Source organism: Phyllobates terribilis, unplaced genomic scaffold, assembly GCF_046119375.1.
Source record: "Phyllobates terribilis strain yellow unplaced genomic scaffold, ASM4611937v1 Scaffold_1__5_contigs__length_1240528914, whole genome shotgun sequence".
Lineage (NCBI taxonomy): Eukaryota > Metazoa > Chordata > Amphibia > Anura > Dendrobatidae > Phyllobates > Phyllobates terribilis.
In genome coordinates this window covers 1,139,652,033-1,139,669,012 of record NW_027362761.1, presented here as the reverse complement: position 1 = coordinate 1,139,669,012, position 16,980 = coordinate 1,139,652,033, and the positions used below count along the sequence as shown (strand labels likewise).

Here is a 16,980-nt window from a genome sequence, read left to right as displayed (position 1 = left end):
ATGTTCTCCCTGTGTTTGCATCGGTTTCCTCCGGATACTCTGGTTTCCTTCCTAACACATACTTGGGGAATTTAGATTGTGAGCCCCTATGGGGACAGTGATGTTAATGTTATGAAAGTGTTGCATAATATGATGGCGTTATATAAGCTAGTATAATAGTTATACGTGTTATGTGATATCTGGCCATACACATTCATTAGATGTCAGCTGGACACTCATTTGGCTGACAGCATACTCTGTTGAGTAATTCTGTGTACTTGAAAAGACAGAGGATCATGTAATAGCGACTTATCTCCCTGCCAAACAAAAGGTTCAGGCGCCAAAATTCATCCTACAGATTCGTATTTGACATAATCTCTTGAGGGAGAGCTGGGAGGCCCCCATTCACTTTAAATGGTTGGTTGATATCTGCAGCTCCGAACAACTTTCATCAAAAGTTTTACCCCTTTTGTTTTAGTTGCGCGTGTATTTTCACGATCTCTGCTTGCTGTTAGTGAATGAGAACCATCATTTTTTAATTCTTGTGAAAAATCATTGTTTTCTTCTGTTGTGGTTATGAGATGATCACAATGATCCATTCTTTGTTAAAGGGGGTGTCTAGTTTCAAAACCCATTTTCATATACCCTATTAGGTATACTACTACCATACAGTATATGAGGTTAATATATACTGTACTATGGTAACAAATTAGGACCTTGAACACATTACCCCCCCCCCCCCCCCCAATTTCATGGCCAATGTCTAGCATTACACGGACAAACCTTTAATATGAATGGGCACTATTTCATTTACTCCATTTTTCCTGTGGAGAAGCTGCAGGAAAACTAAACAATTACTCACAGCTTTCCCAGAAAATACACAAATGATCGATGGAGGGTATCAGAAGGGGGCACTTTGTCATCAGCCTATTGAAAAAACATTTTAACAAGTAGGGATTTTGCAAAGCAGAAAACCCCTTTAAGTACATCGTGCACCTGAGTGATCATCACATGGCCAGGACGGGTTTACTTTTAACCCTTTAGCTTTTAACAATAAAATGTTCAACTCACTTTATGAAAACTTGTGGAACTAAAACTTAAAAGTATTTGAAATATAGACATTTTCTGCCCTCACTGCATTGTTTATATGACTGGGCACGATGGTGGAATATTGATTATTACCAATATCCGATTGCTTAGTCAACTGTGTCCATGTGGATTCCTGATACACCCAAAAGAGGAATCTGCATGGTGCTTTCCAATCATTCTCCAATTTGACCTGGATAACAACATCGGTCACATTGGCTAGATGCCCATCAATCAGACCTTTCTGGCATACACTACTGCCCCATCATCAATATTGGTCGTATGTCACCAATGTCTATAATGAAACTCTGCTGGGGTCTCCTCCAGGCACTACTTAACTCGACTGAGGCATTTTACACCTTCTATCCTTCTCTCCTTTCCATGTAGGTCGCTCCAGAGACAAAAGCAGTCATGAAATGGATGAGAAATATCCCATTTGTTCTATCCGGGAGTCTTCATGGAGGTGACTTGGTTGTAAGTTACCCTTATGACTTCTCAAAACATCCTTTAGAAGAAAAAATGTATTCTCCTACTCCAGATGACAAGGTGAGAATCAGACACAGCATATTAAATTCATGTCCTATAATCTGAGAAAATAGAACTGGTGTGGATTATCAAAGACTGATACGTTTCAATAGGGTAAAGAAAAGGTCAGTTTTTCTTTCTTTTCTTTCTTTTCTTCTTTCTCTTCTCCTTTCCTTTCTTCTTTCTCGTCTCCTTTCCTTTCTCCTTTCCTACCTTTCTCCTTTCCTTTCTTACCTTACAGTACTATGAGAGGAGATCTGATAGAAGGGGTTGTAATGTGACACAGCTAAACTAAGCTGCACTTTCTAATCATGCAGGAGGTTAGACCAGAAAATCAAAGCTGTATCATTGCATCTCACACTCTGATCCTGCTCTAAGCTATGGTGGGGGTGTGTTCTTTTTCTGGTGTATTGCTGCCTGCATATGATTGGTCAACTTATACAGGGAGAAGAAGGATAGGCCCCCAGTGAAAACTATATGATAACAACCACTTGGACTTAACAATAGTTAACTCATTAGGTGCCACATACTTTGATTGTCAATATCTCCTCAATGTAGAGGCCAAATTAAAAGAAAAACAAAGAAACAAAAATTTTATTCCACTCTGCAGCCACTATTACATTATGTGTCCAGTTCAACATCAAACATTTGGTGAAAGGTCCTCTTAACCACTTCGCACCAGAGCCTGTTTTTGCCTTCGTGACCGGGCCAATTTTTTCAATTCTGACCACTGTCACTTTATGAAGTAATTACTCTGGAACGCTTCAACGGATCCCCCTGGTTCTGAGACTGTTTTTTCGTGACATATTGTACTTCATGATAGTGGTAAAATTTCTTCGATATCACTTGCGTTTATTTGTGAAAAAATCAGAAATTTGGCAAAAATTTTGAAAATTTTGCAATTTTCAAACTTTGAATTTTCATGCCCTTAAATCAGAGAGATATGTCACACAAAATAGTTAATAAATAACATTTCCCACATGTCTACTTTACATCAGCACAATTTTGGAACCCAAATTTTTTTTTGTTAGGGAGCTATAAGGGTTAAAAGTTGACCAGCGATTTCTCATTTTTCCAACAAAATTTACAAAAACATTTTTTTAGGGACCACATCATATTTGAAGTCACTTTGAGGGGTCTTTATGACACAAAATACCCAAAAGTGACACCATTCTAAAAACGGCACCCCTCAAGGTGCTCAAAACCACATTCAAGAACTTTATTAACCCTTCAGGTGCTTCACAGGAATTTTTGGAATGTGGAAGAAAAAAATTAACATTTAACTTTTTTCACAAAAATGTTACTTTAGACCCAATTTTTTTTATTTTCGCAGGGGTAACAGGAAAAAATGACCCCAAAATTTGTTGTGCAATTTCTCTTGAGCGCGCTGATACCCCATATGTGAGGGAAAACCACTGGTTGGGCGCACTGCAGGGTTTGGAAGGGAAGGAGCGCCATTAGACTTTTTGAATGTAAAATTTGTTTGAATAATTAGCAGACGCCATGTTGCGTTTGGAGAGCTCCTGATGTGCCTAAACAGTGGAAACCCCCCACAAGTGCCACCATTTTGGAAACTAGACCCCTTATGGAACTTATCTAGATGTGTGGTGAGCATCTTGCACCCCCAGCTGCTTCACAGAAGTTTATAATATTGAGTCGTAAAAATAAAATTTTCACATTTTTCCCACAAAAAATGTTTTTCATTCCCTAATTTTGCATTATCATAAGGGTAACAGGAGAAATAGCACCATGAAATTTCTTGTGCAATTTCTCCTGAACACGCCGATACCCCATATGTGGGGGAAAACCACTGCTTTGGTGTACGGCAGGGTTCGGAAGAGAAAGGAGCGCTATGTTGGCTGGGATAGGTTGCAGACACCATGTAACATTTGAAGAGTCGCTGACATGCCGAAACAGCAAAAACCCCCACAATTGACCCCATTTTGTAAACTACACCTCTCAAGGAATTCATCTAGGGAAGTAGTGAGTATTTTTTAATTTTTAAATTTATACCATTGGGCAGTGAAAAAAGCATAATTATATTTTTACCACAAAAAAATGTTTTACCCTCAGATTTTACATTTTCACACAGGGCAATGGGTAAAAATGGCGCCAAAATGTGTCACGCAATTTCTTCTAAAAGTGGCAATACCCCATATGTGGCTGTATCGTACCGCTCAGCCATACGGCGAGATCTGGGGGGGACGGAGCGCTATTTGACAATTGGAGAACAAATTATTGTAGAATAGGTATTTGGATTTGGGAGCACAAAATTTTCTGAATTTCTTTTGGGGGGCAAGGACCATTTTGCTTTTCCAGAGCCTTTCTGCTACCAGTAACTTGGAAGTCCCTTATATTTTTAACAGATGACGGACCTGAGTGGGGACTAGCTTTTTTTGAGGACTGAGTTGAAGCTTTTATTGGGAACATTTTACATAACATTTATCCGGCGCTCTAGGCTGAGCACTTACATTAGGGTTTCCATCTAAATTTCCAAGTGATGTAATTCAGATGAAACCCCTGCGGGATCCATTCACTGTAATGAGGCAGCAGAGTTACTCTGGACACCGTCTGGCCTCTGTTTAGCGGTGGCCAACCGCACTTTTATGCACGCCTAAAACAAATGACACCGTGGGATCACAGGCCAGACGGCATCCACAGTGGCCTATATCTGCCTCATTACAGGGAATCTTCCGTCATGGGTTCCGTGTGAATCACGTATTTCAGAGATTTACACGGAAACTCTGGTGTAAGTGCTCAGCGCAGAGCGCAGGATAAATGTGAGCAGAGCCTTACTGCGATCTTTGGGAGACGTAATAAACAGATCAGTAGCAGGTGAAGAATTGGTTTTATTTATTTTTTATGCCGTTCCTCGTGCGGTATAAGTGATGAGATTACTTTATTCTTCGGGTCGGTGCGATTACAGAGATACCAGATTTATATCGGGTTTTTATGACTGACAGCTGTCACACACTAAGAGACGCTTTTTTTTTGCAAAATCTAGTTTTTGCATCACTATATTTTGAGAGCTATAATTTTTACATATTTCGGCCGACAGAGTCATGTGATGGCTTGTTTTTTGCGGGACGAGTTGACATTTTTATTGGTACCATTTTTGGGTACATGACATTTTTTGATCGCTTTCTATTCCATTTTTTGGGAGGTAAAATTAACAAAAACCAACAATTCAGGAATTGTTTTTTGAGGTTTTTTTTTATGCCGTTCTGCGTGTGGTAAAAGTGATAAGGCAGCGTTATTCTTCGGGTCAGTACGTTTACAGCGATACTACGCTTACTGTATAATTTTTTTATGTTTTGGCGCATTTACACAATAAAACAATTTTATAGAAAAAAAATTTTTTTTGCATTGCTTTATTCTGAGCGCTATAACTTTTTTATTTTTCGGCTAATGGAGTTGTTTGGCGGCTTTTTTTTTGCGGAACAAGATGACATTTTCAGCGGTACCATTTTTATTTCCATTTTGCTTTTTGATCGCATTTTTTTCCACTTTTTGTTTGGCAATATGATGAAAAAGCATATGTTTTTGCTCCGTTTTTTATTTATTTTTATTACGGTGTGCACAGAAAGGGTTAATTAGTGTGACAGTTTTATAGATCGGGTTGTTTCGGACGCGGCGATACCAAATATGTGTACTTTTTTTGGTTTTGCATAAATATACGGATTTATTGGTTTAATATTTTATTTATTTATTTTTATTTATTTTGTGATTTTTTTTTAACAGTTTAAAAACATTTTTTTTTTACTTTTTTTTTTACATTTTTACATTTTTACTTAGTCCCTGTATGGGACATTAATTTTTATTTTTCTGATCACTGATCTCATGTAATGTAATAGACATGTATTACATTACATGAGATCTTTGCTGACTGTTTCACAGTCAGTGTGTCCAGCCAGGCTTCAGCTGCAGGCTGAGCCTGGCAGGACACCATATATGGCAGATCTGGAGGCGGTCATGTGACCTTCAGCTGCCATAGCAACGTCAGGTCCTGGAAGGTATCAGGGGTCGTCAGAGAGGTAAGTAAGACGACCCCTTCTCCTCTGTCTATCTTCTATATGCCGCAATCACTATAGATCTCGGCATATAGAACATAGCAAAGGGTTAACATCATTGGGACCTGATCCAATCAGGTCCCGATGATGTCCCCTGTCAGAGCTAATGCTCTGCACCGGAATCGCAGCGCTCGCAGGACCCTGGGGGTCCTGAGCTCTGCGGGACCACCCACCGTTTTTAAACGTCGGTGCTGCACAGAGCCCAGCAAGCGCCGACGTTTATATACAGTGGGCGGTCGGGAACCGGTTAAAGTAGAATAACTCTCATCTTTTTTAAATTTGCGAGGAAAGTGATGATATATTAAAGACATTTTTCATTTTCAAAGTTGACTGAAATGGATCCATTGATCCCTAATCTTAGCACAAGTGGCAAAATGTTCAATCAAATATAAATAAAACATAATCTTTAGCAATATTTAAAATAAAAAAGTTATCTATTATAATGAAAGCAGCTATGATATTATTCTCAATTCAATGTATATCCATTTTATCAGGTATTTAAGTTACTTTCAAAAACCTACGTTGCTTCCCATCCCAAAATGTCAGACCAGTTAACGGAAAGATGTGGTGGAAATTTTGTTAAGAAAGGTTCCATAATAAATGGTGCGGAATGGTACAGCTTCAGTGGAGGTAGGTTCATTTAATTTATATCACTCCATTATTATGTGGCTCAGCAAATATAAAATAGCTTCTTAGTATTATATATTCATCACCTTCATTGTCTTTCTTTATTATTCCGCTGCTCTTACTGCTCTTGATGGATCTTATATGAATTCTAGTCATGCTTTATCTACATTTTACTCCCTGTATATATCAATATTTATGGAACTCATTGTGCAGTAAAAATGATCTATCAACATGATCCTCCAGGCCAGTACAATTACGGCGATACCAAACTTATTTTTTTTTTTATTTTAGTTGTGAAATAAAATGTTGAAGTTTGCAAAAAAAAAAATGTGGCTTGTTTCCATTTTCTGAGACCCATAAGTTTTTCTACTTTTTCATCATGGAGCTGTTTGAGGGCTTGTTCTCTGTGTGCTGACCTGATATTTTTCTTGATATCATTTTGGGATACTTCAGACAAATTGATCACTTTTTATTGCATTATTTTGGGGAACTGCGGTGACTAAAAATTTTAATTGGCCTTTTTTTTTTCTTCTTTTAAGCGTTCAACTTAAATATTTATAGATTTTGATAGACCGGACTTTTATGAATGCCGTGATGTCAAATAATTTTTTTTTTCTTTAATGTCTTGATTTTAAAACTGGGAAATTATTTATATACAGTTTTTTTTACACTTTTTTAGTCCCCTTAGGGAACTTGAACCTGTGATTGCTTGATTGCTTATGCCGTAAACTGTAACACCGTGTAGCATGCGGTGTAAAGTGCAGTCTCTATATCTGAGCTTCAGAGGCATACCAAGATAATAGTGATGGAGGTCATCAGTAGACCCCCAGCTACACATCCCATGGGGCCTATGGGAGCCTGTAAGTGATTGACAGCAGCATTTAAAGAGTAAGGCTACATTCCCACGATGAGCTTTTGGCAAGCTTTTGACGCTGCAGAATTTCTGCACCATTTCTGCACCTATTAAAAGTAGGTCAATTGCGGTTTTGAATTGTGTTGTTGTGTGCGTTTTTTTAACATGCATTTTTATTGCGGTTTTGACGCTGCATTTTTTCTCTCATTGGTGTGTCATGCTTTAAATAAAGCTGCTTTGTTTTTTATGTTTCCTGGTATTGGCTTTGACAAAACTTTATTAATATACTTATTTGCGGATTACATGCATTTTGAATTGATAGGTGATTTCAAATATGGTATTTCTTTGGGCCTTAAAAATGAAAAACTATTTTTTTTTTCCACTAAAATGTTGCTTTAGCCCTATGGATACAGTTATGGGTAGAGCAATGGTAATAAAATTTAATAAAATCGATATAAAAAAAGTAACAAAAAACAACAATTTGTAAGTTTTTATTTTTAATATTTTAGGATTTCAGCAAAAAAGCAGAACAAACTAGAGAATCAAAGGGCAAACTATAAGGACATCAATATTTTCATCAAAGTACAATTCACATACTTAAGGGATTAGGAGTTCAATAGTGGGCTGGTAGAAGGGAGTCAGGGATTGCTAACAGTTCTTGGGTGTCACGACCATAAGAGGCCACAGGTTCAAAAAGGCTGCCTTGGACAGACTTAGAATAATAAGGCTGCATGGTAGCTCAGTGGTTAGCACTGCAGCCTTGCGGCACTGGGGTCCTGGGATCAAATCCCACCAAGCACAACATCTGCAAGGAGTCTGTATGTTCTCCCCGTGTTTGTGTGGGTTTCCTCCAGGTTCTCCGGTTTCCTCCCACACTCCAAAGACATACTGATAGGGAATCTAGATTGTGAGCCCCAATGGGTACAGTGCCAATAATGTTGTAAATTGTCTGAATTGTAAAGCGCTGTGGAATATGTTGGCGAATATATAAATACAAAGATTATTAATAATTTAATTAAATCAAAATTGAAATTTTTATTAAAAAATTGGAAATTTCAGTGTAATTTATGAAGGAAGCAAGAACTGCCAACATTAGATGGAAGAGGGACTCAGATACACCCTGTATTAGACGTAAAGGAGGGCCTCATACACATTCTGTTCAAATTGTCATGTAGTCGTACTCCTAGACTCATAAAGACTATGCACCGAGTGCAAAGCCAACCAAAAATTAGAAGTAGGTTAATTCATACACCCTTGAAGGCACCAACGTTAGTGCCTCGTACAAATATTGTGAGCAAAGTGTAGTTGTGGTACTCCTACACCCATAAAGGCTCTACACACAGTGCAAAGTCAGACAAAAATTACAAGCACGGTCATCCATACACCCTTGAAGGCACCAACTGTAGTGCCCCATTCAAATATTAAGAAAGTGTAGTTGTGGTACTCCTAGACTCAAAAAGGCTCTGCACACAGTGCAAAGCCAGAAAAAAATCATAAGGAAGGTCATCCATACAGTAATATATTAAGCGGATATTTGACCACCATCAACATAAATTAGATGCGAATTGTGCATGTATCATTCAAAAGCACGGTATGCCATCAATAACCTATGCAGAAAAAACACCAAAATGAGAAAGTGCCTGTGCATTAAAATTAAAAAGAAGGTTTAGATCTCACCTATTTGAACCGATTGGCTTCCAGTTCTTACATTCCGGGGAAGGACGGATCTGGTTTCTTACTACTATCTGCCTTTTTGTGCCCTGTGTGTTTGCTCCTGCCCTGAAAAGGGCAGTACTAAAGTTGGCTCTATAATCAAACACCACAAAAAAAGTCTCTCCCGACGCGTTTCTTCTCTCGATGGTGAGATATCATCAGGGTAGTGTTACTCGTATAAGGGGAAAGAAACAAAAATGAGCCAAGTGAATATTACACATTGCCACTTTTTTGATAAAGTGCTGAGTGACAATGGATGTATATGTTCTCTGTTGGAGTATCTTACAGTGGTAAGTGTCTCCTAAAAAAGTACAGAGTTCTTGAGGAAAAAAAGGTGTAGCACTCTGCACTTTTTTTTAGCATACACAGCACAATAGCAATATAAGATATTTATAAAGTGCAATGCATAGTAATATTTGAACAACCATAACAATAATGGATATATGGGGAAGTGTATAAAGTGCAGTGCACAAAGGTAATTTAATTATATTGTAAACTGCAGTGCATTAAAGGGTAATGATCACCCATATATATCACAATGAGTCCTAAGAAATCACGTTTTCCAATTGTTTTGAAAGCACGTTAAACTGTATGGATGACAAATTCAATCCACTAAATTTTTTTAACTTTTTTTGGAGTTTAATACCACTGTAATTTAACACAAAGCATGTTAAACTGTTTGGATGACAATATAGTACATTTTTTCACCCCCCAAAAAATGTTGTCATCTGCAGCAGCTATATATTTAGCAACGGACTTCAAAGCCCTAAGCCCTGCATACAGGTTGTATTCAGCCACTCTCCCTGCTCCCGCAGCTGTCCCTAGGCTAAATGCAGAATGTATTGCATAGAAACAGCAAAGCACAAGTTTTGCCCTTAGAAGAACTTTTAGTATGATGGTTCAGCATCAGCTGCAGTATCACCACTAGAGGACTCTGATTCCTGAAACTGTGCACACAGGCCTGGACAACTACTCTCTCCCTCCAATCAGAACAGTCCCTGAGCTGTGCAATGGCATCAGTGTGCTGATCGTGGCGGCACCAGTCCTTTTATAACCCCTGACTTAATGTGCACAGCCATTTACAGTAATGCCACTACAAAGATGGCTACGGCATTACAGTGACTGGCAGGCAATCCCGATGTGTAACAGGCGCCAAACGTGCGGGGTGGAGATTCAAGCATTAAATCTGAGCACCAGCCAATGCCCGGCACATCCAAGCACCCATATAATCGAGTGATATCCTAGTATCACTGAGCTCTTTTGCTCATCACTAATCAGTAACAAGGAGGAAAGACAGGACTATTTCACAAAAAAGGGACAAACAGGTCAGAACAATGAAGACAAAATCAAATACAAAGGGGAGAGAAAAATACCATAGAGGAAAATAAGTGTCAATTATGGTCCAAGATGAATCTGCTCCTATCTTGTCCTCAGTAACACAGTTCAGCACATTCATTGCCACTTTGTTGATAATACGAACTGCAGATTTTCAATTTCAGAATAGCCAAAATCACTCAAATTTGTCTTGAAGTGTGTTTACATTACACAGTGTTCTTGTTCTATTCCAATCATAAATCAAAACAGATGATCCTGACAAGTGGCTTTATTTATCCTCTGCATTAAATTTACAAATATGCTAATTTTCCAACAAAGTCTTGGGATATCTGGAAAGTTCTGAAAACTCAAAATTCCATCTGTGATACATTGATGTAGAATGTCCAAGGTCTATGCAGCAAAGCATTATTATTAGTGATGAGCGAGCACTAAAATGCTCGGTTCTCGTTGCTCGGGTCGAGCAAATCGTAATGCTTGGGTGCTCGACCCGAGTAATGAGCCCAATGTAAGTTAATGGGAAACTTGAGCATTTTTCCAGCGGCCCCCCCGGAGGTCTGGAGGAGGCCTACAAATTGGTCAAATCGATATAAACAGTGCTCAAATGACATGGGTTCAGCATGGGGAAGATTCCTGGAAGCATCTCTGTATCCCAGGTTACTGCTGTGAACAATGTTGTCAGAATATTACGCCACTTTTACAGACTCACAATAAAACATACAAAAACAAAGCCAAAATGGATTTTCCTGGGAAAAATGTTACGGGACAATCTTTCCAGGGTAATAACTTGTATATAAAGCAAAATAAATAACCAAAAACAAAAATGCTCCTCTGCACCTTGGCCTATGCTCACACCTAGCATTTTTTATGCATCTTTGCACTTTTGCATTGCTTTCAACGGTGAAAAATACATTCACCAGTAAATGTCATTTTAACATTTTACTACCTTATCTGGCCATGTGGTGTGTGAGACATGATCAGACACATCCATACAGTGCTGAAATGACATGGGAACAATATGGGGAAGAACAGAATGGACACTCATTTCCAACTGATAATACCATCTAGCACCTCTCCCTATTTTAAAAGCAGCTAACAGCGTTATCAATAGGGAATAGACTTTTTTTTTCAGCACTGAGTATAATACAATAATCCCTGACTAGATGCCTGTAAGATTCTATCCCTACTGCTATATGTCACCCATACACAAATCTCAGATAAGAGAGGTAATATTGTACAAATAAAAATAGATTTTAACTGGCCCCAAAAAGGTTATTTTGGACGTGGCAGCAACAAACTGTGAAGGGACGCAAGCAACCCTGCCTTCTTTCATGAATTTGTGAGTAAAGATCACCATTAAAAAAATATGAATCAGTCAACGAGTGCATGGAAAATATCAATCAAGTAATGCACTGTGGAAGAGATGTATTCGACGACAATGAACAACACTCAACTCCAGCTGATGATACCTTGCACCTGTCCCTATTGTAAATGCAGCTAACAGCGGTATCAATAGGGAATAGAATAGATTTTTAATTTTTTTGCAGCAACAGTACGCAGTATAAGGCAATGATATCTGGCTGGATTGGTGTAATACGCTATGCATACTGTGATAGCTCATCCGTAAATGAATTTCAGATAAGAGAGGTATCATTGTAGAATATAAAATCGATTTGAATTGGTCTTCCCATTATTAAGGAGTGGGTCTTCTATACGGTTATTGCGTATATGTTATAATACCCCCGGTGGCACTAAAAACCATCTGTGACAAAACGCTAGCACAAGGGCCTCCAAGGTGTAGAGAGCCAGTTCATGCCACATGTCCAGCTTGGATACCCAATAGTTGTAAGGCACAGAGGAATCACGGAGGACGCTGGTACGGTAGCCAAGGTAGTCATTAAGCATCTTCCAAAACTTTTCCCTCCTTGTCAGAGTACCCCGCACATCAGGGCCTGGGCACTGGGAGGTTCTGAGAAAACTGTCCCAGACCTTTCACAGCGTTCCCCTGCCTCTGCTGCAGCTGCTTTGTTTCTCCGTCGCCTGTACTACTTGGTTGTCCAAGAAACTGTGACCTCTGCTGCCAGGGTTATCAGATGGGATTTTTTTTAATAATTCTTCAACAAGCGCCATCTAGTACTGCAACATACAACATAGGAGTGGGTCTCCTATACTGTTATTGCATATGCAGCAAGTTCAAGGGCTGCCAAAAATTAGGACGCACTCCAATACTCCTTTGAAGAGACATAGAGGAGGGCCTCAGTAAAAAATGTTCCCATTATAAAGGAGTGGGTCTCCTATACTGTTATTGCATATGCAGTGAGTGGCAGGGCTGCCAAAAATTATTTCCGACTGGCATCATTAACACCCTTAAAATAAAAGGATGTGGGTATTGCATGATAGTCACCCTGTTGATATGGTGATGGAGGATGAGGAGAAGGAGGAGGGTGACATAAAATAGACAAAATCATGAAGCAAATACCCATGTCTGGGTGTGTAGAAGTGCATGGGAATAGCCCCCCCAAAAAAACCACTGGATTTGACTTTATGTTCCACTGCTATCATCCGGTGGTGTTGAGAAGTGTGGCCCAATCCAGCCCTTGTTCATTTTTATAAGAGTCAGACTGTCAGCATTCTCAGTTTGACAGGCGCATGCGCCTATCAGTTATAATACCCCCGACAGCTCTAAAAACCCGCTCTGATAAAACGCTAGCAGCAGTGCAGGCCAGGACCTCCATGGCATAGAGAGCCAGTTCATGCCAAGTGTCCAGCTTGGATACCCAATAGTTATAAGGCACAGAGGAATCACGGAGGACGCTGGTACGGTCAGCAAGGTACACCTTCAGCATCTTCCAAAACTTTTCCCTCCTTGTCAGAGTACCCCGCACATCAGGGCCTGGCCACTGGGAGGGTCTGAGAAAACTGTCCCAGACCTTTGACAGTGTTCCCCTGCCTCTGTTGCGTCATATTTGTGTCTCCCTCGCCTGTACTTCTTGGTTGTTCAACAAACTGTGACCTCTGCCGCCAACATTTTCAGATGGGAATTTTTTAAATAATTCTTCAACAAGAGCCTTCTGGTACTGCAACATTTTATTAGTCCTCTCCGCCACCGGAAGGAAACATAGAAAGTTCTCCTTGTAGTGTGGGTCTAGAAGTGTGACCAACCAGTAATTACTGTGGGCCAAAATATGTACAACCCGAGGGTCACTGGAAAGGCAGCGGAACATAAAGTCAGCCATGTGTGCCAGACTGCCAACAGCCAAGACTTCCCTGTCCTGACCAAGAGGACGACTTTCCATGCTTTCCTTCTCATCCTGGTCCTCCTCATCATTCTCCCTCTCCTCAGGCCATCCACATTGAACAGACAGTATGACTGTTGTGTGGGTAGTACGGTCTGTAGCGCAAGAATCCAGCTCCTGTTCCTCCTCCTCTTCCTACTTCTCATTATCACCCAATCCACATTGAGATGAGATGAGGCTGGGCTGTGTAGCATCACCCTGTATAGTTCCTTGCTCCATCTCGTGTCCTGCCTGCAATGCCTCCCCTTTAATTGTGAGCAGCGAGCATTTCAGTAGACAAAGAAGCGGGATGATGACACTAATTATGGCATCATCGCCACTCACCATCTTGGCGGAGTCCTCAAAGTTTTGGAGGATGGCCCAGATGTCAGACATCCCTGCCCACTCATCAGCTCTTATGAAGCTGGTACTCAACAACTGCCCTCTGCTGCTCACAAATACTTCCCAACATATGCAACGTTGAGTTCCAATGTGTGATGACATTGCAGACCAGTGGGTGAGCTGGAAGCTGCAAATGCTGCTGAAGAGCTGTGAGGGCGGCAGAAGCTGTAGCTGACTTTCTGAATTAGGCACACATGCGGCGTACTTTCACAAGCAGCTTAGGCAGATCTGGGTAAATTTTAAGAAACTGCTGAACCACTAGGTTGAGCACATGGGCCAGGCATGGTACGTGTGCCAGGTTGCCAAGCCTCAGAGCCGCTGCCAGGTTCCGGCCATTGTCACACATGACCATGTCTGGCTGTAGGTTCAGTGGTGAGAGACACAGATCTGCCTGCTCTGTTACAGCTTTCAACAACTCTGCAACGGTGTGTGGTTTGTCACCTAAGCATATTAGATTCAGTACAGCCTGTTGCCGCTTGGCCGTGGCAGTGCTGCAGTGCTTCCAGAATCCGATTGATGTGGTCATTTCGGAGATGGAAGCTGCAGAGGAGGAGGAGGAGCAGGTACAGGAGCCGTAGAATGTGGGGGCAACCCTGATTGACCCATGGCCCACAATCCTCGGCATCGGGAGGACGTGTTCCGTCCCAGGGTCTGACTGGGTCCCGGCTTCCACAACATTAACCCAGTGTGCTGTCAGTGAGATCTACCGTCCATGGCCACAAGCACTTATCCACGTGTCCATGGTTAGATGGACCTTCCCAGTAACTCCTTTGGTGAGGGAACGGTTAATGTTCTGGGACACGTGCTTGTGTAATGCGGGGATGACACACCGGGAGAAATAGTGGCGGCTGGGGACCGAGTACTGAGGGACAGCCGCTGCCATCAGGTTGCGGAAAGCTTCCGTCTCCATGAGCCTAAAAGACAATACCTCACTAAAACAACTGCAAATTCTCTCCCTCACTCCGCTTCACCTCTCTCTACTCTGTCTGCTTGACCAGTACACTGTGACGAGCATAGGGTCCCGGGTCTTATATAGACCTGATGCCTGGCTGCATAGCGTCAATCATTGTAATGCCACAACCAACATGGCTGCATTATTACAGTGACTGGCAGGCAATCCCCGCATGTTAATTTGCTGTCTAAACAGTGCCAAACATGCGGGGCGGGGACTTCAACTTCCGCCTGAACATTTCAAAATTACTCACCGAGCAATTAGCATCTTGAGCACTGAGATGCCCTGGCGAGTATCGAATAATGGCGAGCATGCTCGCTCATCACTATTATACTTCTATTTTAAAGTATTTTAAGCATTTAAATGGTATTTACATCTCCAAACCCTGCTTCTTCTGTCTTCAATGGCAAGTAGGCACCATTACAGATGTGTCCACATTTACCTTTCCCTTAACTTCTAGCATTTCTGTCATTTTAAAGTTGTGACTTTCCATATATATAGTGATGCCTTAATGAGGCTTCTTAGTGATATCTGCAAGTTGACAATTAACTTTTGAGCAGCTCAGAGTTATGCCATCTCCTTACTTCCTGGTTTCTGGCAAAGCGGGTTCTCTTCCTTGAGTGCCAGTTCTGATGAGCAAAGCTGTACTATTAGTAGAACTATAATGCTCAACACAAGTTCTGCTGTAACACATTTAGCTATAAGTGGTTTGTTCTAGAGTGTGCACTGCAATCACTGTTTACAGTTTAGAGATAACTGTGCATTTGAACAAGCACACAACTCCGGACAGCGAGAGTCAACAGCTATGATTTTGAGCCCTTCTCTGAAAGCAGCTGATGCTGTGGACTGGTGATATTGCAAGATTTATGACTGCAGATTTCCAGGAGCTGAGTAGGAGGAGGGAGTTGAGCAGATAACTGCTGTATAGAAATCAATTGGCTGGAGATAGCTTACTGGTATGTAAGGAGTTAACCCCCTTCCTGGAATGTAGCTACTGCAGGTACAAACCACTTGGCCAGGGTCTGGACAAGAAGTAGTAGCCAAGCTCCATGGAAACGAACTGTATACTATGAAAGATAAAAACTCTCATAGCAGGAAAATAACAGCAAAAAGAAGAAGCAAGTCAATTGCAAACTTGCTTTTTTATGCTGTCTAACTAATTCAAGCAATTTAATAACTTATGAATAAATTTTTAATATAATGTGTATTTTTTTGCACAAATTGCAACTTTTTATGTTAATTTGTACACGTTCCAGTGTTAGAAAAGAGCAAGAGACCAATATGCCAAATAATGCATGTTAATATAGTAATTCATGTAAATTGCTATTTTTTTGTGCATGTTAGAAATTGTTTCAACATAAATATAATTGTTGAAAATATTTTTTTTCTTAAACGGCTATTACCTGTTCAGAATGTGGAACTGTTTTGCAACTTTTATATAGAAATGCATTTATTATTATTTTGCAAATTCATACCAAAAGGTGAACCGTGCCCCCCCTTTCTTGTAATTTTTAAGCTTAAAAAAAACTTTGGCTTAGACATAACTTTGGCGACAATGAAATATTGAAATTTGCACATAAATTTTGGAACAGATGCAATGAGAAATGTCCCCCATTGTGTGTGGGAAACAAAATAAAATAAAATGGTATGGCTTCTGGAGAACAAGTATGAAGAGCTTCTTAGGAACGTGGGCTAGTTGTTTTCAGTTGTATTCTTCGTAACCACAAATGGTTTGTACTGTACGAAACTCCTTGTCTCATATCGTGAAATTCTTTTCTAGGAATGTCAGACTTCAGTTATCTCCACACCAATTGTTTCGAACTTACCCTGGAGCTGGGATGTGAGAAGTTCCCAACTGAGGACGAACTGTATCCTGCCTGGCAAGACAATAAAGAATCTCTGCTGAGCTTAATTGAAATGGTACAAGGCAGCGCTTCAGCATGCAAAATTATGACAAAATATTTCACGAATATGTCAAGTCTCACTATTAGTGAATGGGAATAGATGGGGAGGAGAGTAGGGGGGTTTGTATTGAAGACATTTATCAACTTGAGAGAAAGTTTCAGCCTGCTTCTCTCATGACAGCTCAGATATTTCAGGTATGAGCCCATGTTCTGGGGAAGGCTAAATAACAAAGTATTTAATGGAAACAAATTCCAGATATAA

General features: G+C 40.4%; 1 protein-coding gene across 3 annotated transcripts in view; it reads left to right on the top strand.

The window, feature by feature from the left end:
• Positions 1 to 16,980, top strand: part of CPZ (carboxypeptidase Z) — a 131,300-nt gene that overhangs the window by 70,655 nt on the left and 43,665 nt on the right. For all 3 annotated transcript variants that reach the window (XM_073647667.1, XM_073647677.1, XM_073647658.1), the window contains exons 7-9: positions 1,453 to 1,611; positions 6,155 to 6,290; positions 16,595 to 16,734. In XM_073647667.1, the coding sequence (XP_073503768.1) occupies positions 1,453 to 1,611; positions 6,155 to 6,290; positions 16,595 to 16,734 (435 nt within the window). The remainder of the gene's footprint in view (positions 1 to 1,452; positions 1,612 to 6,154; positions 6,291 to 16,594; positions 16,735 to 16,980) is intronic.